Genomic DNA, 26,969 nt, shown 5'->3' with positions numbered 1-26,969 from the left:
TGGCAGAGGGCAAGGAGGCACTGGAAGTTACCAGAAAGATAGCAAACCTCCAGCTGAAGAGCAAAAGGAGGAGGTGACCACGTCATCAGAAGTCAGGTTTGCCTGCTTCCTCAACCTCCTTTGCTTGAACTTGTAAACTGGAGGGATCCAGCTCTTGTTATCTGTACTAATGACTCTGGATTTCTGACTGGACCTTGGGACTGTAATAGACTCATTCATTCATTCTTTCTTTCTTTTGGAGCATCGACTGTGTTTAATTTTTCCTTGGGCTTTGAGTCACTTCCTATTTACCTAGGACACCAGAACATCTGCATTCCTATTAAACGAACTGCAGAGTGACTGCCTATGGATATATTTTTTTCTTTTGAACTATTATGGAGGACTCTAGATAGTGATATCAACTGAAAAATCTTGTAGAGACAATGGAAAGCAATAAAAACACATATTTTAAAATGATACCTGTATCATTTTATGTGGATTTATGTATGTGGATTCTGGTTTTCATTATTACACATACATACACAATACATACATACATGTTTTTATTTATTTATAGACTTTATTTATTTATTCATTTATTTACTGATTTGGGCAGGCATGTACTACTGTGCAAATGGTACTCAGAGGACAGTTTATAAAGTTCGGCTGTCTCTCTACCACGTGAGTCCTGGAGACAGAGCTCAGGCTGTCAGGGTTAATGACAGGAGTCTTCAGTCACTGAGCCAGCTTGTCAGATCCTGAATTCTTTCAGAGCATCTGAGAACTGATACCAGAAGACCTGGCCTTAGCCCTCACACTTGCTCTGCCTCATGCCTCAGATGCCACTTGAGCTCCACCACCTTCTTTTCTCACATGTCCATGTCAGCTGGATGAGCCTGGCTTTCTCTGATGGCCACTTCTGCCCCAAATTCTTCAGGTAAGAAAAAAAAAATCAGTAACAGTCAACATCTGCTACTTTTCTCAAAGAAATACTTCTCACTTTTAATAGTCTTTAGATAATGCCGACTTTGAGCATAGAATATATAATAGGCTCTTGAATGGATGATCTCATTTAATCTACATAATACTTGCATGAATTATGAGCCTAGAGTGGGAATTTCTGGTTTCGTTGGAGACTCAGTCGTGTCATGTGGTATTTTTCTGGAAGCTGTCTTAGGAGGGGATACTTTGTTGAAGCGGACACATGGGAGGATGTCTTGTTGAGAACAGACACCTGGTGTTTTCTGGAAGCTGTCTTAGGAGGGGATACTTTGTTGAAGCGGACACATGGGAGGATGTCTCCTTGAGAACAGACACGTGCTGTTTTCTGGAAGCTGTCTGATTAAAGGCATGTGATGTTTTTCTGGAGCAGATGCTTTGAGAGAACACATAATGTTTGGAAAGAGTATAACCCCAAAGACATTGGATGACTCTCTGGTGTTGGTTTGCCTTGCTGTTCTTCACTGACAATGCTCTGGCATGGGTTCACCTTGCTCTTGCTGACCTTCGCTGATGACAATTTGGTATTGGTTTGTCTTGCTTTCTTCACTGATCATTGTTTGTCATGACTTCATAGAGATAAACACTCCAAAGAACTTCTGGTGGTGTTCTAGCGGCTTCCCCCGACTTCAGTAGACTCATGCAGATAGGTTGGTAGAGGCTTGTGGCCTCCTCTGGATCGAGTGAGCAGCTGCTGCTGATTCTCGTTTGGTGTTTTGCTAGTGGACTGGACTGTTAACAATGAAGATTGGACTAGCCCCAAAGAACTATTTCTAAACAAGTCCATGTATGTCTCCCTTGTTCTATTAACCATCTTCCTCCCCTCTCTTTGGTCAGTGGGTGATAAGGGAGGTTAATGCATTTAAGAACCCATATTAAAGTAGGTTTCTAAAATATAAGCCTACATGGACACTCTGCTATTCTAATTTTATTTTTTCAAATGAAGACACCAGGATCTGTGGAAGGTGACCACACCACCCAAGTTAGCAAGCAAACAAACAACACAAACAGTTGTTCAGCTGAGTTGCCGACACCAGCGATCATATCATAAACTACCACAGGAAACCAGTCTTCTCAACTCATCCACCTCAGTTCAGTTCTCATGCCCTTTTCATTCGTATTGGCAATGTATTGATTAATTATTCCACTTTAAATTGATCATACCCACCCTCTAGTAAACGCTTTTCCAGTTATGTAGGAGTTGGGGAAAGTTTCCGAATTCCTTTTGATATGTCAAATACTAACCAGATAAGGTTTTTTTCTTTTCTTCCCTTGATGATGGTAATAGCCCCTGAGATACTCAACTGTAATGAATAAAGCCATGCTTGGATTAATACCCAGCAAGCAGGGAAAATTAATCGTGGTGCCGACTCTTGTCAGCACTGCTTCTTGTCCCACTGACTAATTTGTTTAATTAACCTAGAGTTTTCTTGTTAATTACAGATGATTTACTGTACCAAATAAAAGGTCATGCCTTTGAATTACACAGTGATATTTATGTTACATCTATTTTGTATCACTTTATAATAACACAGACAAAATAAATGTAACCAAATCTTTCTGAGTAAAGTATTACCTTAGTTTTGGCTAGCAAATGAATATGCCCAACACACAGGGCCCTACCTAATAAAATTGCTAGTGGCTATTTTATTCTTATATATAAATAGTAGACCTTAAATATCTGTCTGTCCATATCCAGAATGTGTGTGGTTCACAGACCCAGACAAAAACAGTTAGAACTGACTGATTTTATCTAATGGTTGGTGGAAGAAGGGCTTGCAAGTGACCATTTGCAAAGTTGTAACAGAGTTCTACTTAATCCTCTTATGAAGTAAAGCCAGAAGTGAACTTAACAGACCCTTCTGTCTTTAATAGTAACAAAAGTTTGCATTGAAGCAATGAACCTTGGCATTAACTCTAAATCCACTGAGGAAGCAGATATTTCTATGAACCAGAGACCAATGTAATAGATCCAAAGCCTGTCGTAAAACAAACATTTTGTTTTGTAAATATAACTTAGCATCAAATCATAGTTTCTAAAAGTCAAATAATGAAGTTAAAAAACTTTGATTTTTTTTAGAAAGTGTCTCTTTACAGCCCTAGCCATCCTGTAACTCATACTATAGACCAGGCTGTCCTTAAACTCAGTGGTCTGCCTACCTTTGCCTCCTGAGGGCTGGGATTAAAGGCGTGCACCACCACTGCCAGGCTGAAGCTAAGAACTTTTAATCTAATATTTTAACATTTTTAGTGGATTCTTTGTGAACTTCACATCATGTACCCTAATCTCAATCATTTCCTTGTTCCTCCATATTTATCCTGCATCCTTATGACCTTCCTCCTAAAGAAAACAAAACCAAAAAAATTATCTCATCATGGAAGCTGTAGTATGTCACAGTGTGTCACAGAGTACATGGAAATGTTTGTTGGAATGAGTTATTTATTGGTCTGGTTCCAGGCCTCTGGCTTCTGCTACACTATCAATGCTGGATCCTCACTGGGAGTCCTCTCAGATATTCTGTTGTTGCCTTGTGTCATGGAGATTCTACAGCTTTAATTCTTCAGGAACTGCCCTTTCACAGGCTCCAGAAGTTCATAGATGAGATAGATATTGGAGTGGGCCAACTCTTAAGCCCTGGATCTGGGCCTAGATGGAAGCTTAGTTGGTCTGCCTGCTAGCTCTCCTATACTTGTGCAACCAGGGCCACACTCCCACTTTGCCCAGGCAAGGGGTAGGGCCAGCATTCCTGTCTATGGCAGCTGTAAGGGGCTAACTAATCTATACATCCCTAGTGAAGGGAGGGACCAGCCCACCTGAGTGCTACTGCTGGTAAGGGGTGGAGCCAGCTCTGCTCGGCCCTCAGACGTCTACATGGCCTCTGGTGGTGGGCAACATGCAACTGACAGCAACACAGAACCCTGTTGCTGCAGGGCTCATGGGCCAGACAGTGCCCTGGGTAGCAGCATGGGCTAGGACTTCTCCAGGGCCTCAGGTAGCCCAGGCTACTCATACCAGGCCCCGCCTCACCACCCTCACATCTCCAGTTCTGCCTCTCCTCACAGTGCACAGATCATTACACTTCTCTGTCTCTCTCGTCTACCTCTCTGTCTCGCACTTGCTCATCACAGTGGTGCCTATATATGTTGTGTCAGCAATGACATCTTTTGAAGTTGGATGGTTAAAGGCTTGTCCAACCCAAAGATTCCAAAGGAAATCAATCCCTGGCCAAAGTTAAACACGGTGCAGAAAAACTGTAATTCAACATGGAGTCATCTAGCCTCATGGTTGAACCACAGCCAACTAGAGAGATGAGCAGCTAGGCCAGTGATGAGAAGCCAACACAGCCAGGCATCGGTCAGCTGTGGTGTCCACTGTGCAGTCCTGCTCTTCTTCCTGGGCAAGGAGGCAGCTCTGGGAGGCACAGTGACTCATACAGTGGTCAGCTTTCTCATGGGAAGAAAGCATAGGTCCACTGGCACTTGTGTTTGTTACTGGCTCTATTGATGGACAGTGTAATTCACCATTTCCCAAGGAGCAAGAACAACAACAGCCTTAGCATCTCCAGTTCCACCTCTCTTCATAGCACACAAACTACTTGGCTTCTCTTCCTCTTCCCTCTCTCTGCCACCTATCTGCTCATTTCTTACTCCCTTATCCACCATATACTTGCTTGCTTCCTGAAGCTCCCTGCCCAGCTTGGGCTGGTGCCCCCAGTGATTTCTGTGCTTTCTGACATGTCTGAGCCTTGCCAATGATAATACTTAAAAGGTAGTATTAGAGCTATTTTATAGTCACCAATTAATATTGATTAAAGCGATTCTAAGAATTCTTAAGAGAAAAAAAAGCCTAAGAACATACTTCAGGATCTATTTACTAGAGTTCCCAACCCCCAAACTTGGATTTCATCAAATCTTACCATTTTAAGTATTATAACTTAGATGATTAGATGCCTAATTAGTACCTCCCAAAACCAGAGAGTAATGAAAGATACTAGGAACTCTAAACATTTAATGGAACAACTGCTAACATGTCAGATGTGTTGGCTGAGGAGGATAAGTTTATAGAGGCTTAGCTACAAGTATAGTCGCTATCTGTCAGATGTGCCAGCCTGCTTCTCAGTTCCTAGAGCCAGAATATCAAAAATTGAGTAAATCTCTAGCTTTTAGAGCCAGAATATTAAATATTGAGTGAAATGAATTTTGGCTCTGGCAAAGGAACAATTTTATATGAAAGGATATTCAAATATCCCTTCATTGAGCAACTACAATAGGCCTTGAAGATTTACATGATTGTGCTGGAATTCAAAGCCAATGACAAAAGGGAAATGCTTTTCTTATTTTTTTTTCTGGGATACACAAAGAAAAATCCATAATTAAGCATCAACTTCCCCAGGGCAGCGTGTTTTCTTTGGCTGACAAGCAGAAGGAGGCATTTCAAACCAGGCACCGCTGTTCTACTGCCATCTCCGCGTGGCTAGTGTTTTAATGTATTTCTGGCTATTAGGCATTTGTCTATTTTTGGTCAGTGAGGCATGCATTTTATTTAAAGAATTCTGGTTTTGCATAAAAGGCTATAGTTACGTTAGTAGAATCATGTTTCTACAACGGTATCTGAAGAATAATTATGGCCTAATTTGGGCTATTCTGATGTGCATTTGATATTCAAGAGAGTAGCTGGAACTTTAGTGTAATTAATACAATTAAAATTAACTCTAAGTAGGAAAAAGACTGCCTGAATATCTATTTAAGCCCAGCTATATGCTTTGCCTTATTTGTCACAGCTAGTTAAACATATCCCAGACTGATCCCAGGATACGCAGGAAATGCAGAGCAAACCACGCTCATCATTCCATCAAAACAGTCAGAGACTAATGACAAATTATGCATTCAGTGTAATTTCTTGCTCTTTTGTTCTGCATCAAAGAATAAATACCATATTACTTTAGCCTCATCCTGCCATTATCCTTCAGCTACTCTAAAACAGAAATTCTTTTAAATTTCATATTCCATAAATTCCCTCTACTTGCTCTTATGTTTGTATATGGTCATTTAAGTACTGTCTATCTACTAGATTAGTGGAAATAGTCATTAAAATCACCCAGGGCAGTTCAGTTGTTTTTGAGAAATGACTACTAGTTTCCCCTGCCCCACCCTACCCCAGATTCTGTTTCACCCCATATGGAGTAATCCTAGAACTATGCAGATGTGTTCTGTGTTTTATGTATGTTATGTGTGTATGTATATTACGTACACACACATATATATAGTATATGTAAGTGTGTGTGTGTGTGTGTGTGTGTGTGTGTGTATGTTGTGTGTAGAAAGTCCAGCAGTGTGCCATTCCAGCTTGACCACTGACACTGTACTCCCAATGTTTGGAATGCTAAGATAAGAGCATTGCCAGGAGTCCAGAACAGCCTGGGTGACATCACATGCAAGGCAAGCTTCTGGGCATACCTGTGAGGTACTCTCTTGATTAGGTAAACTGAGGCAGAGGGGCCATCCTAAAAGTGGGCCACCTCACCTGTGGGATTGGGTCTCAGACAGAGCACTTAGAGGACCCCACACAGAACGCATGTGGAGCACAGCACCTGCCCTTCCTGCTTCCTGAGGCTGACACAACGTCTGCATACCTTAGGCTCCGCACCAGGACTTCCTCCAATCACAGCCCAAAGAAAACGCTTCCTCTCGGGAGCTGCTTTAGTAATGGGTTGGTTGGTTTGTTATCACAGTGACGGGAAAGTAACTTAGAAGGCTACCTAGGACTACAAAAACATTTTTAATTGATTAACTTAAAAACTAAGAAGAATCATCTAAGGAGCTGTAAAAGTTATAAACCACAACTCCAGAGCTTTTGAAACTGACTGTACTAGGGTAGAACCTGGAGTGTAAACATTGCATACTTAAAATAAATATTATTCTAAAATTCACATTGACCTCGTTGTCTTAAATTTTTATCAGCTAAATCTGGCAGCCAGGCTTATGAGTTCTGCTATAATGAAATGGTAACGTTTATGTACAAAGTATAGACACAATTATAAGCAGACCCTTCATCTCTGGGAAGCACAAAAAGAGTGGGAGGAAATAAGTGAACTATTTATACTTAAGAAGATTATTTCTGTCCAAGTACAGCCTTAGAAGTAGCCTTAGAAGTAGACAACAGAGGTTGCCGTCTTCACAGCATTGGCAGCAGAAGCTAGCCAGGCTGCCTGCGTTCACAGTGCAGGCTGCGGGCACAATGACGATGGACGAATGCAGGATGGAGAGACGGGGAACGCAAGAAAATGAAGCACTGTGTTGGTGAAGTGGTGGCAGCAGCCTGGAGCTTTTGCAGACGCAGACTCTGAACAAGCCAACCACACTGTGGTACTGCCCCCACAGAGTGCAGCAGTGAGGACCTAGATGAGGAAAGGTTCACTTTCTGGATTAAACCGCCTTGAAGCACCACTGTGGTCTGTGATGCCACCAGAGGTCATGCCTATCTTTGATCCATGCTGCTGCCCCAGGCCATGAGGAATGCTGAGATCCAGGTGGATGTATACACTCTGTGCCACTGCCAGATGCTTGGGTGATGTCCTCAGGCTTTGCTTCCTCAGGGAGCCATCTGGATATGAGTGGCATGTCTACACAACTGAAGCCACACTGCAGCCCACGGCCCATGTAGCCTTTGGGGCCATGAGTGGGTGGATGGTCCTGACACAGCTAAAGGGCCATGTTGATTTCTGTGGCCCATGTTACCATGTGGTCTGTGCTGTCCATTGAAGGCATGCTGATGTCTGTGTGCACAGGCGAGCTGGCTCTGACCCTCGCCAGCAGCTGTACTGTGGCACCTGTGGTAGCATGGGCATGGGCAAGCCGGCCTGTTCTCCACTGTTGATGGCTTCTGGTAGGGGTGGAGGTGGAAAAAGACTCACCTTCCCTTGGGGGCCAGCCACGAGGAGTTTGACCATGCCCCAGTGAGTACACAATCAACACAAAACGAACTTTGTTTTGTTTTGGTTTGGATTGGGGGAGGGGAGATACATGGTAGGGGAGGACTTGGGATGACTAGGAGAGGAGTTTGATCTGGATGCATGGTGTGAGATTCCCAAATGATCAATTGTTAAAACAGTAGGTGTCAGCAGATTAACATTTTGCCTGGGATCTTTTCTATTGAACACATGCCCAATATCAAACCCAGCATGACAATGAAGTGCCTTCTGCGTTCCTTTAAACCCCAAGGCCAAGGACCTTCTCGGGTAAGCAGAGCAGTGATGGAGCTTCAGCCCTGGTGCCCTGGACACAGGCTTCTGCAGAGGAACATACTTACTAAGTAGCATGAGCTCACGTGGCTGTGGATAGTGTAATTCTACTGGGCCCTCCCCCCACAAGGAAAGCACTTTATAGTTTTATGATTTTAGCATAAGACCAATGATTTTAGGTCTTACATAAACAGATATTAAATTTGCATTTTTGATTCTGAATACTTTATTTAATCCCATGTTGATGTGACTGGAGCATATGGGTAACACAGAGATTTCCAAATTGGGAATCCTCGGGGATTAGTGACGCTTGTGTAGCCTTCTGCCTCTCCACAGAAGTAATCTGCCAGGTCTCTGGTCTAAGAGAAAACACTGTACTTGAGTAATTTAAGTATTAAGTGACATGCTTTTATAACTACCCACAGAATTAAATTATTTTAACAACTACTGCGGATTCATTCTGTAACGCTTCTTTGTTAAAGAACTTTTCACTCACCTCCAGACTGGAATAGCTATCTGTGAAAACTGAATGATGCACGGATGTCAAAGTCAATTCTATCAAACTGCGTGAAAAGCTCAGAAGTTTACACAATCCTCACTATGACAGTAAACAGACAGAGGGACAGAAGAGAGACAGAAAGGATGTTGGGAAAAGTAACTATCATTTGATGGTGGGAATGCCAACACATGAAGCCACTACGGACTTCAGTATGGCAGTTCCTGGAAACCCTGAAACAGAACTGTCATATATTCACTCCTAAGTATATACCAGAATGGCTCTGGGTCAGCATACTGCAGAAATACCCGTGGTGATGTCTGCACTAGTCACAACACAGGAAACAGAGTCAGCCTAGATAGATGTCTATCAACAGTGGAATAAGAAAAAAGTGGTACATATACATAATGGGTTTTATGCAGGCTGTAAAGGGAAATCATGACTCATCTGGGAAAATGCATTATGTTTAGTGAAACAAGCCGGGTTCAAAATAATAAGTATGTTTCCTCAGATATGCAGAACCTAGACTCTTAGACTTAAAACTGTGGGTTTATTTATAGGCCATGAAACAAGAAAGCAGATCGTGAGGTGAGATGGAAAACCCCTTGACGGAGGCAGGAGACTAGACAGTCATGGGATGCACATGTAAGAAGGCAAAGGGAGAATAAATGAGGAGTAAGGGGGGCTCTCAGGAACACCGGAGGGTGTAAGAGAAGACAGTGAGGGGGAAAGAGTGGAATATAATACAGGCCAAGAAGCCATGTGTGCTAAACAGGTGGGGGGAGGAAGGGAAGGAAGGAAGGAAGGGAGGAGGGAGGGAGGAAGGGAGGGAAGGAGGAAGGAGGGAGGGAGGGAAGGAGGGAGGGAGGGAGGGAGGGAGGGAGGGAGGGAGGGAAGGAAAGAGAGGGGGATTGTCTACCAAGACCATGGTTAGCTGAGCATTTACACAGCAGCTCAATCCACCTGATTTCAAGAACAAACATACACAAATGACTTTACATTATTTGCCCTTTTAATAATAATAACAAAAGCTGAATAATTTCAAAACTGATTGTTTCCTAAACAAAACAGATGACATAACTGTATAGAATCCTGACAACCCCTGGCACCTTCTAACAGGACGGCTTACCAAATCCAAAGGCGCTGGAGCCTCCAATGCTCTGAGAAGACTGGATGCTTGTCGAGGTATAGAGTCCCGTCACCAGCAAGCCATCAAAGAAGGTGCTTGTTGAAATTGTAACTGAAATACAGGAAGGGAAGAGAACCTTCAGCTACTACAGTGCGAGTGAGCAGGTACACTCTGGAGTCTTAGATGTAGGCATTAACCGATGAACCAGTTATTTCTGCCCTGTCTGTAGTATACAAGTATGCACATACACACATATACACACTCACACACATACACAAATTGCAGAGGAGACAAAAATTTCAGGACTTCAGTGCTTATAACTGTATAATTGCTGGTACTGAATTTAGTACCTTTTTGTATCTATTTGCACATTTCCAAGCTACCTGAAAATTAGAAAGTAATGCACCATTGGAGAGCGTGCTTCCCTCGTCTCCACTCCTACCTCTGGAGGCCATCAAAGCATGCCTAGACTTTCTGGCATCGTGATAAAACACTTTAAAAAATCATTATTCCATACTGTGGGAAACAATTTCGTGTTGTCTGGATGAAGAGCAGAGAAATGCCCATGATGCTTGTCGGGGGCCTGCACGTCACACCGCATGAATGGTCAGTCTGCTCCTCTTGGGAACAACAAAGGGGACCACTGTGCGTTTATGTTTCAGAACCAAGTCTGCAAGGGTGGGGGGGGGGTCTGTGTGGTTCCTCTGAAGAAGAAGAAGAAGAAGAAGAAGAAGAAGAAGAAGAAGAAGAAGAAGAAGAAGAAGAAGAAGAAGAAGAAGAAGAAGAAGAAGAAGGCTGGATTAAATCAATGGGTGTGTCACTCGGTCCCCACCCTAAAGCCAGATCGTGACTTCCTCCTGGCTGGGATGGCGCTGTTCTGCCTAGCTTTGATAAGACAGCGATGACGCCATTTGGAGGAAGGAGCAGAGGGAGGCAATGCTATTATATTGGTAGTGCACAGATCGAGGCTGCCATCCTACACATTAACTCTGATGAGATGGTTTAAATGAAACACTCCAGGACATCCAGTGAGTAGCAATAAATGGTCTGAAACATTATCATCATACAGCATCAAGGAAGACATGTGTATGATAAAATAGCTTCACATCACGCCATCTCCCGAATGGTACTGGGTGCTCATATGCATCGCTTTTCCATTTCCTAATAAAAATAATAGTACATTTCAGTGCTAAAATCCAAATCACTCATCTGGGCTCCAGGCTCAGCAATCTACATGTATCTCATTTAACTGTCAAAGCATTCGTGTGAGGGGAGTGCTATTATTATCACAGCCTAAGAATGAGCAATATAGGGAACAGAACCAAGTGCTATCACCTAAAGGTCTCTGGTTCTTACTCCATTTTTACTTCTATCATAGTGACAGGATACCCTGATGAGCAGGAACACAGAAAAGCAAGAGTACATATGGCTTTCAACTCCAAGTTACAGCCCATCATTTTGGGTTAGGCAAGGCAGAAACTCAAGTAGTCAGCCACATCACATCCACAGTCAGGAGCAAAGAGGGTACCGAATGCACCCATGGTACTTGCCAGTCTACACCTCTGCTCAGCTAGAGTTCCTCAACCTTGTACAATTCAAGACACCACACACATCGGATTATATCGATTAACTACCAAGACAACCCCCAGAGACATGCCCACAGGCCAACTTTACACAATAATTCTTCCACTGAAATTTTCTCCCCATGTGATCCTAGATCGTATTGAGAGTTGAAATTAACACAACACTGTTCATTTGGTTTCTCTCCTGGTTTTTGTTTTTGTTTTTGTTTTTTCCTCTGTTCACCTCAGATCCCAAAGTCGTCTACTGGCCAATAGCTTATAGCTCTGTTACCAGGTTGTCACTTGAAGACAATGAAGGAGAAACAAAGCAAACAACCTCAGCAGTCAGTGACACTGCTGTTAGTGAGAGAGGGGAAGTTTGGCCTGGAGATGACTCCTGGGCAAAGGGCTCAGGAGACTCACTTCATCTCTGAGTCTGAATCCCTTATCTGTAGAATAATATAGTAACCAAGGGGCTGAGTCTGTTTTGCTCAGCACAAAGTCCCATGCTTAATCCTGCTGAAGCTGATTTCCCCTGCATCAGTGAGCTCAGAGAGAGACAAAGACAGAGAGATGGAGACAGAAAGACACACAGAGAGACGTACACACACAGAGAGACAAGCAGACAGACAGACAGGGGACTTAGCTTAGCCCCACCCCAAGCATGTTGGGTGTTTTACCCCCCAGCCTCTGTTTATATTCTGAGACAGGATTTCATTAAGTTTCCCAGACTGCCCTTGAATTTGTGATGTGCCTACTTCATCTTCCCACAGAGCTGAGATTATAGGCCTGACTGTTTCAACTTACATTAATTTTTTGCTCAATTGCTTCTGTGTCCCCTGGCTTTCTGAGGTTTGGGGGGAAAGTTCCTTCCTGTTAGGATGCCCTTATTCACCATCAGATTTTAACATTCTGCTGTAGGCCATTCTTCAAAGCAAGTGACCCCTAGCCTGCAGTGACTCCTGGGTCTCCACATCATTGTAGTCCATAAAGAGGCAATAATTATGTTCGAATGCACACGGCCCAGATGATGTGGGCTCCTCTTACTCCTTTATTACCTTGTCTCTGGTTCCAGAAGCCAGGACACTGAACCTGTGAGGGTATCTGCTATCAGAGGCAAACCTGAATTTGAACTTCAGCTCTCTCTACGTTGATCAGTAAGAAAATGGAGAGGGGTATCTTATAGGCCTCATTTATGAAAGGGAAGACACTGTGAAATATATTGGAAAAATTAAAAGCCACTGTATCTCTGTGGCGCTCTATCTTCTAAACACAATACTATGCAGCAGTAAATAATCAGGCCCCACCTTCCTGTCCTGCAGTCCCTGAACACAGCCTTGCTCTTGTTCCCTGAGAATAGAATCCTACACAGAGCACCTCTACGTCAAAGTGCCAGGACCTTCTACATACCTCCCTCCCCTGTGCTCCAGCTATCCCATCTTTGAACACTCCCACTGAGTCAGAGCTGTGAGCAAGTGAACTCAAGACAGGCACATGTCTCCAGCAGTATGTATCTGCCTGCCCTCCTTCCTTCCTTCCTTCCTTCCCTCCCTCCTTCCCTAAGGCTTTCAGTGATCACTCAATGCTTGTGTGAGCGAATGCAAAGATGCTCTTGGAGAAAAGCTGGGTACCAGGACCTTTACTCTATTGTCCTCAGAAATGCAGCACTCATCCCAATAAAACAAAAGACCCTCCGCATGATGCCAAACGATAAATCCAAGTCATTGATAGCCACAGGTGTTGCATAGTTCTTCACAGCCTGAGAGGCCTGCATCTTTGAACTGCCTGGAAAGTTTGTGATTCATTTGGGCACTGAGGTCTGCCAACTCTTTCAGATTGTCACCAAAGTCACTAACCCCTGTGGCCAGATGTCCCTCTCACCAGGCCACACAGTACCTCTCTTGCACATTCTGATTTTTAAACCTACCATACATTCAAAGGCTCCTTTGAACTCAGTTCTGTGTGTTGCTCACATTCTTGGGTACTAATGCAGTAAGGTTTATTGAAGTCGGTTCTGAAGTAAGGGGCTTACTCTGAAGTAAGCGTTTTTTTCTCAAGTATGAACACTAATTTCCTACATCAGATTGGGTGTGTTCTTCTCTTTGGTCCTATTTCCCTGATAGAGATGAGCACACCTGTGGTGAGTGGAGACCTCCTGAGTGGATGTGTGTTGTTCACATAGGTAAGGTCTCATATTCCTCGGATGAGGCTGAGAAGCATGCAGTATCCTGCAGGCATCAAGTGCATACATGGACAGTGTGAGCAGAAAATGTCCACTATCTCTCTCTCTCCTCCAGGACATTTCTAGTCCCCAAACTGCTCCTCCTTAGGTTAGCTAAACCTGCCTTCTTGATCCAGCTGTATCCTTCATGCCTTGCCCTCCTTATTTCTCCCTATGCAATAACCCACCTCCATGACCATCTGTACGAGCTAATCCAGACTTCCTGTTGAGCTGTATATAATACAGATTGTCTCCAGAGTCCTGTGGGTTCTATATCCGAGACCCCAGTCCACCCAACTACCTTTTCCTTCTTTCCCTTGCCAACACAGTCAGGTCCAAGTCCCATTACTTGGCACCCCCTGGGTGTGTTTAAATGTGAGAGACCATTTCTAAACACTGAGTGGATGAAATGGAGTTACTGAGAAACACAAGACCCTGTCCCTTAGCTTTAAATACCATCCAGAGGCTGATAACTGCCGAAGTGCTATCTCCAGTTTAGGCCTCTTTTCTAACTCTAGATACTCAACAAGTCGCTGCTTGTCATCCACACTTGGATATCCAAGAGGCATCTCAAGACCTTGCTGTCCTGTAACCAACACTTAATACCCACTTCCGCTGACAACTCAGTTGTTGGCAACACCAGCCTTCTGGCTGGCTATTCAGACCTGAAACACCTTTGCAACCATACACCATTCACACAGCCCACCAACCAATCAGATTCCAAATTCGGCGGCACAGCTTGCTGCTTTGAGTAACCATTGTCTCTTCAAGCTATTGTTTCATGATTACACTAATCTGGCCTTCTTATTCCTACCTTCATTTCCAGCATAAACCAGTGGGATTCCTTTACAGCGCAATCCTGCTGGGTCAGCTGAGATTTCCCTGGCAGTTTTGCCCCCAGTTTGGTTGATGTCAGCCTTTGAGCCATCTTCCTCAATCTTCTCCACTGCACTCTCATGTCTGCTCTCTCCTCCTGGCACCATAGCCTTCTGGCTCAGAACTCATGTCACCAGCCATTTCCATCCGGACACCGATTCCCTCACCACCTTCAAGCTTCAACTCAAATGCCACCCTGTTCTATCTGAAACTGCAGACACCCGTCCATCTTCCCCATACCAAACTCCCTTAGTTGAATCTATCTTTCTCCTCTGTTTTCTCTAGTTACCAGCACATAACAACGTGTACTAATAATGTATCATCTAACCACCATGTAACAAAGTGTACAAATGCATCTAACCGCCCAGAACAGCGCACTAATGTATCTAACCACCACCTACATAACAAAGTGTACTAGTGTATCTACTCATAGTACTTCAATTACGGCTATTTTAAGTCTTGTTCTGTAGAACAATGTAACCACCAAAGCCAGTCCTTCTAGTGGATTTGTTTAGTAAAATCTCCTGAGTGTCTAGATAAAGTCATGAAACTTTTAAGTGCTCGATAAATACTTAGTGAATGAATAGTGAACAACTCATTCACAAAACAATAATGTGGGGCTGTCTCCTCTTCAGCTTGTTTCCCAAGAACTGTGCTATAAATTCTACACTTATGGATTTAGGTCAGCTGAATCCCATTTGGAAAATACACACACACACACACACACACACACAGAGAGAGAGAGAGAGAGAGAGAGAGAGAGAGAGAGAGAGAGAGAGAGAGAGAGAGAGAGAGAGCCTGGCTCTTTAAATATGTAGAATGTTTTCCAGAAGACAGAGCAATGCAGAGAGAAGCTTACCAAAAGACCAGCCAAAACCATTAGCAAAATTAGAGAGAGAGAGAGAGAAAAATAAAGACAAGTTGACTTATGTATATGTAAGTTCTCAATTCCAGAATGTTAACATGGCCACATAAAAAAAAAAAAAAAAGTCCATGTTTGAAACAAATTGATTACAATCATCTCTGTTTGGTAGACCTGAAAATCTGACCTATGTTTAGAGGGGGAAATGAACTTTACTCCCCCCCAGCAAAAAAGCCACTCTCTTGACCCTGTGGAACAAGCATTGCTTTCCTTCTCTTTAAGCAGGTGAGAAACAGACTCACTTGTTTCTTCCTTCTATCTGTCTGTCTGTCTGTCTGTCTGTCTATCGATCGATCTATCTATCTATATTTATTTATTTTTAAGAAAGGGGAAATGTAGCCCCAACCCTTGTGGATTTTCAGACCTCCATGATAATATCCATAACTAAAGAAAATAATGGGTGAGGAAGACCCAGAAACTCTGGGGCCATCTCATTCCCAACCATGAACTCCTTGGTGAACACTGAAAGCCCCCAGCAGGCCGCAAGAAGGCTGGAGGTGTGCATTACCACAGATCAACTTCCACAAATACAGCCCAGGTGAGTCTGGGACAGCTGGGCTGAGTGAGGCATTACCACTTACAAAGAAACCAGGGCTCCTGGCCAACTGTCAACCCAAATAAACTGTGGACACTGTTCAGAGAACAGACAGGGTCAGCACTAAAAAAAAATTTAAAAATTAAAATTAAAATTTAAAAAGCCAAAAACTAGAGACACACTCTAAAGAGCTTCTAAACAGCCTGTATCATAAAGGCCAATTCTTCAGCAGAAGAGCTGAAAAGATTTGGTGGTGCCCTGTGTCTTAGTAGTTTAAAGCCTCCCAGGTAGGTTAATTAAGTGCTACCATTCTTAGAAACAAAAGACAGTAGTAACAACCCTCCACTGCATCCAGTTTGGATTACCATGCAGGAAATTTCAGGAGGCCTGCAGCCCACATGTCCTCGAAGACTGGAGCACTCCAGAGACCACACAGCATCTGGGACTCCGAAGGGAAGCCTTGGGCAGGGAAACTGTCAAGAGCGGCCTTTGCCACACCCCTCTTTCGTTTTCACAAGAATGCTTCCACTTGTCTCAGTGTTAGAAATCCCTGGCTAATGTGCCAGGGTGTTCTGAAAAGAAAACACAGAAACAAAGCTCTGTCTGTGCTTGGAGGCTGCTCTGGCTGTGGTCTCTCTAGCTGTAGCTCCTCAGTCTACACTCCATCTTGTTGAGGTCCGTTCTACAGAGACCTCGCACCCTCCTTGCCCTCTCATCTCCCTGTCCCTTTGCACCAGGAGCATCTGCTGGCACTTAAGCACTGCCTCTTGCTTTCTTGTGGATCCTGACTTGACCTCTCCCTCTTGGAATTCTCTGAGATGTGTCGCTCAGCATCTATTTTCATTTTGTTAGCTCATCCTTGAAAGCCACATCCAGCCACCAACTATAGGTGAAATAATCTTGGAATCCTAAGTGACTCCTGATGAATGACAGGAAACATATTAGACTGAGTATCATTATGGTTCATGATAAAAGCAACTGCAGATAATATCTGTGAATTTATTTCAATCTCTATGTTAACAAACAAATTTACAATAGTCATAGGTCCCATAATATTTAATCTCATTGATGAAGATGATTAATAAAAGCCAGAACTATTTACTGTTTTGAAATAACAAACTACGCGTGCATAAGTTGGAGTGTGTGTGCATGTGTGTTATGTACGCAGACAATCTCTTTTCACAAATACCAAAAGTCACTAGAGAAATTTTGCTAATTTTCAGATATTGACTCGGAATGTTATCATCCTAAACTATATAGTTTAAAATGTCCCACAAGTATTATAACTTTTAAATGTTAAATGTTTTCTTTAAAACTATTTACAGATGAAACATCTTATATAAACAGAAGTTACAATTAAAAGATACAACTTTAGGGCACATTAGGATAGGAAACTTAACTAGACACACTGTACTATAGATTTTTGGCAGGATTTTGAACTTGCTAGTACATTTTAGAGTTGAAATAATGTCTGCATTATTACCCACAATCAGAAAGCAAACAAATGTGCTGGGGATGACTTCAACAGCCCAAGCTTCCTCCTACCCAGACTTAGAACCCTACATTTGAACAGTGCTTTCAGAGACCTCCAGGTGGTAATGTCTCTATCTCTGTGGATTAAGTCTTGGATCCAATCTCACCAGAATGGGCTCTACACTTCCTGCCTTTAATATTATCAAAGGGCATTCTCACCAAGCCCAACTTTTCTGTAACCTCTTGTTCAAACTGCACTCATTCTCCAGGTGTGCGCTGGGGCCATCTACCTCAGCTAGTCTGTCTAATTTCCGGGAGGAAGCTTTCCCTCCCTCCTCAGGGATCCAAGAGAGCCCAGAAACTGCAAACCAGGTGCTCTGTGTTCCATGCCTCCCAGAGGTCAGGGCTCCAACAGGGTTTTGCTGGCCTCTTGAAGAGATGTGTCTCACGACATAAACCATCTCAGCAGAACAAGCAGAATTGTATAGCCAGAGTCATTGAAACTGAAATCTAACTTCTTTTTAAAAGGCAGTATCATTCATACGCATACATGAAACACGAATGTTTCAAGGGTTTCCTGTGAAAACATAACTCAGCAAATTCATTACAGCACTCAAAAGTATCTGAGAAACTTTCACATTAAACATGGCAGCGTTTAGGATCAAGTACAAGTACTTGGTCACATACAAGTCATGATTACATACAAGTGCCTGGTATGTGAATATAGGTAGGTACATACTTTATGCACATGCCGCATTTATGGTGTAATGATTTTTATCTCTAAGATATTTTATACATTTTCTTCAATCTAAAGTTTTCATGCCATTTCCTCAGATGAAAAATAAGATGGGATCAAAAGCCAGAGGAGGTTCTGTGCCTCTCACCCACATCTGTGTCACACTGGCAGTGAGCTTAGCACCAGGGGACATGAATATGGATGCCGGGCTGTGGCAGCAGTAGGGAGCATGATGGAGCGTCACAATTCAGTCCTTATAGAGAGCACCTCTGTCTCAAAATGACTAATTATAGAGCCAGCTATTATCTATTATAGCTTCTATTAGATAGTCCCAATAAGAACCTAATGGCATTCTTGCAGAAAATCACTGTGAGATGGAATCTTTGAGAACATAAATTTAGACATTGTGTGCTATTTGCATGTCATCCCAAAGCTTCTGGGCCACAAATGCTCTACAGCCCATTAAACTCTGATCACTTCAAGCACATCCCATCACCACACCATAAAAGACCTTTAATGTGGGCTATAAAGAAGCATACAATATTTGGAGCGATATTTTTGGCTTTTCTAAGATGACAAACATCAGAGGCTGGCAAATTGCAAAAAAAAAATTTAATTAATATTTAAATATTAGTGGTGATGCTCCAGTCACTAAGAGCTCTCATCTCTTGACTTTATATATTTCAAAACCAGAAAAACACCAGCAGAGAGTACAATATTGTTGATATTAAAAACTGCCACTGCTGAGTTTTGCCTTATGAACAGAACTCTGTTTGCCTTTTGAATGCTGAACAGATTAAAAAGCCTGAGGAACATATTTCTCTGCAAATGAAACACACCGAGTTTATTTGCTGTAAAGTATCATCAACATAATGTGTTCAATTACTGATTCTTCTTTAAAATGCCACCAGACATGGGTATCAGGGCACCTAAGATCACAGTATAACTGCCATTTGACAGCTCTGTAAGAACTTGACCATGGAACTATTTCCCATAATTCCATTTTCCATATGGCTTAAGTTGTTTTCAAACAGTTAGCCATTTCGATCGTATCTGCAAACTAACAACAAAAGGTAATAATAATTAAAAATGCTGAACACAGGAACTTCCAGGGGCTGGAGAGATGGCTCCACAGTACCGAGCACTGGCTGTTATTCTACATAACTTGGATTTGCTCCTCAGTATACATGTGGTAGATTGCGCAACCATCTGAAATTCCAGTTCCAGGGCATCTAACACCCTCAACTTAACTCCTCAAGCACCAGGCATGCATGTAGTACAGAGATCTACACATAGGCAAAAACCTATACACATTAAAATTTTAATTTAACAATTAAATGCTAAGGCAAGAGGAAGTGATCTCTGGTCAGCGGGTGTAAAACAGAGTGATGTGAGTCCTGTCTAGCCCACTAATTCCAACACCAAATAAATGGGGCACAGTGAAGATCTATCTGGCCACCTAGAACAACCTCCTATCTCTCCGTCTTTGGAGAGGGACTGCTAAGCATACTATAACCACCATTTCCTCCTTCCGCAGTCTAACACACTGCTAACCTAGGCTATCTTAAAGGCAGGCTAGCACTGACATTTAATAGTTACCTCCTTAATAACAATAGCTATGTGATATTTGTAAAACTGCATACCAAATACTATTCTAAGCTTCTGATCTGTTCCATGTCCCTTAGGGATAAGTACCATTTTACCAACGAGAAATACGACATGGAGCAAGTGGGTGGATGAGTTGAGTAAAACGCCTTAACTGGCAGCTAAATGGTATTTTTCAGAAATAGAAGCCATGCCTCCCATCTTCAAAGAATTAAACCCAGCAGCCCCTGCTTCCTCTGTGACTGAGTGGGAGGCGGGGCTTGATATTCCTTGGAAGGCAGTGGACAGGAAGGGAGCCCAGGGCTCCCAAGCCCTAGGACAGGAGTGGGTGTGTCCTGCAAGTATGCCTAGCAGACTGTTCTTCAGAATGCACTTCACCCCATGCCTGCTACACCAATTACTGCTATGGCCATTTATTATCATTATTACTCTTGGTTTTCATTTTAAATAGATCTGTTCCTTGGGGAACAAAGGAAGGAGCAGGAGTGGCCCCTGAGGAACAGTAAATGCAGCATGATGGAGGACTACACTGAGGACCAAATTAATGGCGCCCAAGAGCTCTGGGTCAGGAAGCTCCCACCCAAAGGAGGCAAACCCGAGCATGAGCCAGGAACCATGGCAGGTGACAGGACCTGTCATCTGCAACGCCTCGTGATGTATTAAAATGCTTCCTAGGGTGTGGGAAGTACTCTTTACAGGCTGGAAGGGGAGCCAGCGTCTCGGGGAGGCCTATTGTAATGCATTTATTACAGATTCTAGGATTCAGATGAACTGCGGGTACTCTGTGTATCTCATCTTCCAGCCCCACTAGTAAGAAAGGAGATTTATCACTTAACCTTGGGGTAAGCGAAATTATTATTCAAGTGAAATTCCATCTGCAGACAGTGAGACCCACATCAGAACGAAGAGCCTGCATTGAGGGACTCAAACAGAGTTTCTGAAATGTGAAGGCTGTGCAGTCCATCATAAACACAAATTCCTTAACTAGTGATCGCAAATGTAAAAATATATAATCCTTTTCTTGCACCCAAGGCAGGGCAGAGATGATTTTTAGGATTGACACTTATATTTAGCTTTTAAATTATGATTATTTTCTCAATACAATGAAAGCATTGTTTAGTTTCTAGAACCAAAAATACTTTGCTTTATAAATGACAGTTTTAACTACAACTTAAAACACAAGTCAGGAATTACTGGCATTTGTGATTCATCTCTGACCTTATTTTCCATGTTGCTTTTATATGAGGTTGGTTGGTGCTCATACATGAAAATTTCATATTGTTGGCCCTGCACTCAATAAATTATTAAAGTCGTGTGGATAGGAATGTGGTGCTCAGGTTTTCAGCATTTTTATCTTTTTGTTCTTGCTTTTGTAAAGCAGAGAACTTCATGTCTATAATATATCATAACAGTAAAATGTAAGCAAAGATTTACGTTAAAAGAAAACATTTGGGGAGATTTATTGTCTTCAATCTTCCAAGCGAAGCTCTAGGAATGCATCTCTTTTGAGTAACTGATGTCAATCAAGTTCTTCTAGGCTGAGAAAAATAAGTAAAAATAAATCTAGCAACTCCGTAAGCAATATGCAGGGAAGTGTATTACAGTAGCTTGTATCAACAGAGGACAAATATATACATATATATATATATATATATATATAATATTGTTTCAAAAGCATATGTTTTCTATGATCAAATGTTTAAAGATTTAAGAACAGTCAGAAAAAGATAATTATTGTTTTTTACTCTATTTCCTTGGACAATGTTCTATTAACATAAGTGTCTCTTCTATCCCTCCAAATGTGGTTTTGACCAAAGATAACTAAAGAGGATTTAAACTCATGCTGCAACTCACAGAAGCCTTCCCTGTTAGTGCAATATGCTCAAACACACATTGGCTTCTGATTCTAGGTCAACATACAGCTTCACGTCTTTATAATATTTAAAGTCTCTTCATATTTGCAACAGCTGTACACACAGTCAAGAATATGTGCAGTGATGTATCTGGTACTGCAGCCTACGCCACATACGGGGCCCAGCAGCACTGGGATGACCAAGCAGCACTACTAACTAGCAACTGATGTAATTTGTAATAGACACAGTTCAAATGAATGTGGTTATAAAATACTACATATTTTTATTAAAGGTTTTTCTACAATTCTCTCTTGGCTTATTTTAATGTATGGCAGCTAATTAAAAGCTAAAGATCAAAGAAGGCACTAAATATTTACTGAGTAGATGATAATACATATGACATACAGATAATTAAGTTGATTCTAAGACTCAGAACAGTAACTGATTTGTTGTATAAGGCAAGTTTTAAAAGCATCCCACTTACTTTACGCACCACCAGATTCTCAATCATTTTGTTTAAACAAATATTTGTAATGTGCTACTCTTGACAGTGGGGGCATTATGGAGAGCCATCTGTGTGGTTACAAAAGCCACATTGTGAATGATGTTCCAATCCATTTTTATAGCATCCCTAATTTCATGTTTCAAAACTCACTTAATAAAATCGAAAACTGATATTTGCTAACATGTAAATTAACAGAACCATGTTAAGCCAATTATATGAAATGAATGCTTCAGTATTATCAGTGCATGGCTAGTTGCACTTATAATATGCTGCAAGTGAATGCTTTTCAGAAGATTTAAATTAAACATCATTTACACGACACATTGATAGACAGCCTCTAAGAGTTATTTAGTAATTTTCAGAAGGAATGGATGCACAGATAACTCATGTAACATTAAACCATAATTATGTACAATATGAGTGAAATGGTAAATGCCACACTTTGTATTGTACAACACAGCACTTAGTCTGATGAGTCTTAAGAACCTCCTGTTAAAAATAGCAAACGTTTTTTAAGCTAAGTACAAATTTGCATTTTTCAATATAGTTATGGTCTATTTTTTCCAAGGATAAGGGTAAAGAAAAATTCCAAGCGTGAGTAATCAGGAAATGTCTTAGGCTTAGGAGTCTGCGAAGGTACTAAGTGATCAGTTATCAAAGACTTCTGCCAAAGCCTGACAGACGGCTCCTCAGAATATGGTTAGCCCCACATTCTGGTACTGGATTCCAAAGTAAATCTTAACCTATCCTTGGCACATATTTGGTTTTAACCTTTAATTTTTCTTCAGAAAACTGACCTAAATTTTAACTTAAAGACTTTGCATAGAAAAGCAGAGTTGGATGAAAGGCAAGCTAATGAAGACATACACTTTTAGAAATAGATATAGTGATTGTAACTATTTCAATAATAAAGGATTAAAATATAGCTTTAAATGGATTTTTAAATATCAGTTAAACTATAAGGTGTACTTATCCTATATTTGCCAATCTGAGAAATGAAATCCAATGAGAATTTGGCAGAAACATTGGCCAACTCCTGAAGGTAAATTTATGTTCATTACTCAAAACTTCCCATTACTTGAGTAGCCTGTTAAACCACAATTCTTAGATCGCACTCCTCCAGCATTCTGTCTAATTGGAATAAGACCAAGGAATGTGCATGTTCAATGATGCCCATCCAGACAAATGTCAGGCAGGTGGTCCCAGCGTACATCAGTTAGAGTGATCTGAAGAGGCCCGAGTGACAGCTCTGGGGAAACGGCATGTCTAGTGCCAACTATTCACAGGACTGGAAGTCATCACTGACTTGAACTGGGGCTACATTAAGAAACTCACTTCAGCAAAACACTTCATGGTCCTTTATTATACAGCAGTTGTCTTCTAAGTAAACAACAGAACACCGCTTAACAAATGAGTAGATAATGGGATACCTGCTCTTAGGAGACCTCACACATCCCAGTGATACTCTCTGATTGATGAGGGCCGAACAAACTCAGATGAGGGAGAGAAGCCAAGGTTGCCAACAATTTGGGGTAAACACTTCAGGTCAATGTCACAGCCCTGTGGTTACATCCTTGACCAACAGAACAATTGTATGTCTTGACAGTAAATGATTGGTGTGAAAAAAGAAGTTAAATATAGTCCCTGAATCTGATATATCATAAAGAAAATTAGCCTGGGCCACGTATCAAAAACTGCTGGAGATGAAGAAATGAAATTAGCATATCATGCGGAGAGCTCTTGCTGGATGTCAGTTGTATCTCTTCTCTGCTGACTAGTAGGTCATTAGAATGTCTAGAATCTACTGATAGAGCAGCATCAAAAAAGACAGTCTGTGCTATCAGGTGTGGAATGTGGGGGGACATGCCTGTGGGAAGCCGAGGCACAAAGATCAGGAGTTCAAGGTCTTTCTTTGTTTATAGCAAGTTTGAAGTATCCTGGGCTTATACAATACCTTGTCTCAAAAAAAATAAATAAATAAAATTAGCCTGTAATTGCTGGAAACTCTCTCACTCTATGTGCATTACCCATGACTAGGGTCACAGTGCTCCAGGGCCTTGTGTGAGCATTTCAGCACCATGGCTGGAGAATGGAGCTTATACCCAGCGCTGACTCTTCTCCAGTGTCTATATGCCTAGCCTCAAACAAGGCTCTCCTTTTGTCGTTATTTCATTTTTTTCAAATAAACTTTATTAGATGTATAGACTTTAGGTCTGTTAAACTTCAGTGTATTATGTATTTTATTTACATATTTTATAATAAAGTTACGTAATTTTCATGATAGAGGTAAAGACAGGAGTTGAATGGCCATGAGTTTTATGTTAACCTCCCACTTCATACAATAGACTCTCATTATTTATAACAGTTGTACTCCAGACTTGTGATACATGCCATTGTGTGATGATTAATCTTCCTCTCTACTTGATTGAGAAAGTATATAGATTTGCAAAGTGTATCTCTGTCTATGAGGACATTTCCACGGTAAACTATCTAACCATAACCTTATTATACCATAAGAAATCTGACCTAACCAATGAATTAACCCCTTGATAGATTCATAATGTGATGCCATTGGAGGGTGGTAAAGGCAGGAGGGTATAGATCACTGACAGGGGGAGCTTCCTGCCCCTCACCTCTCCTATATTCCCTTCTTCTTCACTTCCTGGACATCATGACACGAACTCTTCTGCTCTACTGTAGCCTCCACATCACATCACGATGGACTGAGCCGTCAACACTGAACCACAATCAATGTTTGTGCCTTACTTTCCTGGAGAATTCAGTTATAGCATTCTAAGAGTCTGACTGACACCTAGGGTTGGTTTCAAGTGGCATTTTCTTCCATTTGTCTACCATAACTTTGGCTTATACCAATTTCACTTTAAATACACATGGTGTAGCATATGGTAGCTCAGTAATCCAGAACATAGGACAACAGTACCACATCCCACCACAGCCTTTGACACTACATCCAAGGGCCATTTGTATACAAGAAATCACATACAAAAAAAGAAAAAAAAAAAAAAAGCACAAGACGTGAAAACACATCAGTGTAGCTTAAAGAAGAACAGCCATTCCCCTGAGGGCTGACACAAAGCCAGTGTTTACTCTCACTCCCCTCCTTCCGTTTACACAACCTTCTATAGGTGCACTCTGAAGCAAGGGAGGGGAAATTGCCTCAGAAGCAAAAGAAGTGATAGAAGAAAGGGAAGATGGCCATCGAGCATCAAAGCAAGCAGAAAGAATCCCATCATGTGAACAAACTTCGGGAGAAGGTGTAGAACACAATTATTCCACTTAAGGGTCAAGAAATCTAGGGCATACATACCCATCCCCCTGCTCAAGGCTGCCCCTAGAAGAAGCTAATTCAAGCTTACAGCATGCACAGGCAGTAGAGTGGCCTTCCAGAAAACGTCCTCTGGCACAGAGACACAGACACTGGCAGTAAAAGCAGGTTGGAGCTTAATAAAATGGCAAGGCTGATGGGGCCCAGGCAGGGGCATGCTGGTAATGTGTAACAGCTGCCTTTCTGGGCACAAGACTCCTGGTTTGTGGTATTGTATAAATACGACCAACTCCTACTGTGGCTCATTTCAAGCTCCCAACTGTCACCTCAGTGGACACTAACCCAGGAAAAACACAACGGCACCATTTATCCAACCCTGGAGTATTTCTCCTTACCACACAGAGAGCATGATCACTATGAACTGTGAGAAAATGGCTAGCAACTAATGAGCCATTTGCATGTATTACCTTTGTTTTTAGCATAATTTAATATGAATTTTTCATACTTTAAAATTTAATACTCACTTTTAAACAACTGGCTTGCAAATTTCCTGAAACTTTAATGAGGCTTTCACAAGCTGACTAAATATGGGAAGGCTCTACAGTCCCTACAACACACTCCTCCCATGCCATCTGCCAATCACAGTCTAGCCCACCCCTGAGGCAAGTAGAATCCCCAGATGTTGAGTCTGCCTGGAGCTGGATGCAGGTAGGTCCTCCTCCTTGCAGCAGGAGGTGCACCTAAATTCTGCTTCCTGAAAGCAAGGCTCCTTTTCCAGTGGAGCTACCCATGACTACCCAGTCCCTACTCTTTATTGTTTCCCTATTGACTGGTGGAGAAAGAGAACTGCAGGAGAGAAGATGGCCCCTCAATAGGAACTAAGACTCACATCTATGATTTTATAGCCTGGCCCTTTCCCACTTCTCCATGGGGATGATGAAGGATGCTAAAAATGTATGTTGTTTTTTCTCTAAGTCTCTAATGTTGCCTGTTTGTCCATCCCATGCCATTGTGGAATTTCTCTTAAATGCTCTCCGGACAGTTGACGACCACAACCTGATCTACCTTGCACAATACTTCCAGCATCAGTAAATTATTGCCTCACATTAAAACTCCATGTTTTGCCTCTGTATCCTTTCCTCTGTGGCTCTTTATATACTGTACACATAGAGCGTTCTCTGCCTAATCTTTGTTCCTGCCCACTACCTGGCACCTGCCCCTACTTCTTCATATTCAGTGAGAAGCACATTTCTTCCAGTCACATTATTTCTTGTCTTTATGGGATCTACTTTGTCCTTTATCCTTTGCCAGAAGCCCATTATTCCTGAAGCTTAAGATGCAGGCAAAACCCTAAATTGCATTTTTCAATACTTATCTATGAAGACAGATAATTGTATCCTATATCTTACCACTTCTCTTCCAAATTCATCTTCCAACGATCATCTAGACCCACAACCTCACAACTGAAGCATCCACTGATGATGAAAATGTCCATGGGACCATTGTTCATCAAGCCCCCTGAAGCTAGACTATATTGTGGCCAAAACTTGA

At 42.0% G+C, this 26,969-nt stretch overlaps 1 protein-coding gene across 3 annotated transcripts in view; it reads right to left on the bottom strand.

Annotated features, from left to right (window-relative positions):
* The window catches only part of Reln (reelin), a 444,727-nt gene that overhangs the window by 375,719 nt on the left and 42,039 nt on the right, over positions 1 to 26,969 (bottom strand). Inside the window, exon 2 of one of the 3 annotated variants that reach the window (XM_021163945.3) lies at positions 9,845 to 9,955. In XM_021163945.3, the coding sequence (XP_021019604.1) occupies positions 9,845 to 9,955 (111 nt within the window). Of the gene's footprint in view, positions 1 to 9,844; positions 9,956 to 26,969 lie in introns of those variants that run through there. The other 2 variants (XM_085836457.1, XM_085836458.1) reach the window with 2 other exon arrangements.

This window comes from Mus caroli, unplaced genomic scaffold (genome assembly GCF_978045245.1).
Source record: "Mus caroli unplaced genomic scaffold, Mus_caroli_1 scaffold_4, whole genome shotgun sequence".
Classification (NCBI taxonomy): Eukaryota; Metazoa; Chordata; class Mammalia; order Rodentia; family Muridae; genus Mus; species Mus caroli.
Note: the sequence above shows the minus strand (reverse complement) of the source record. Positions and strands in the feature narration are given on the sequence as shown.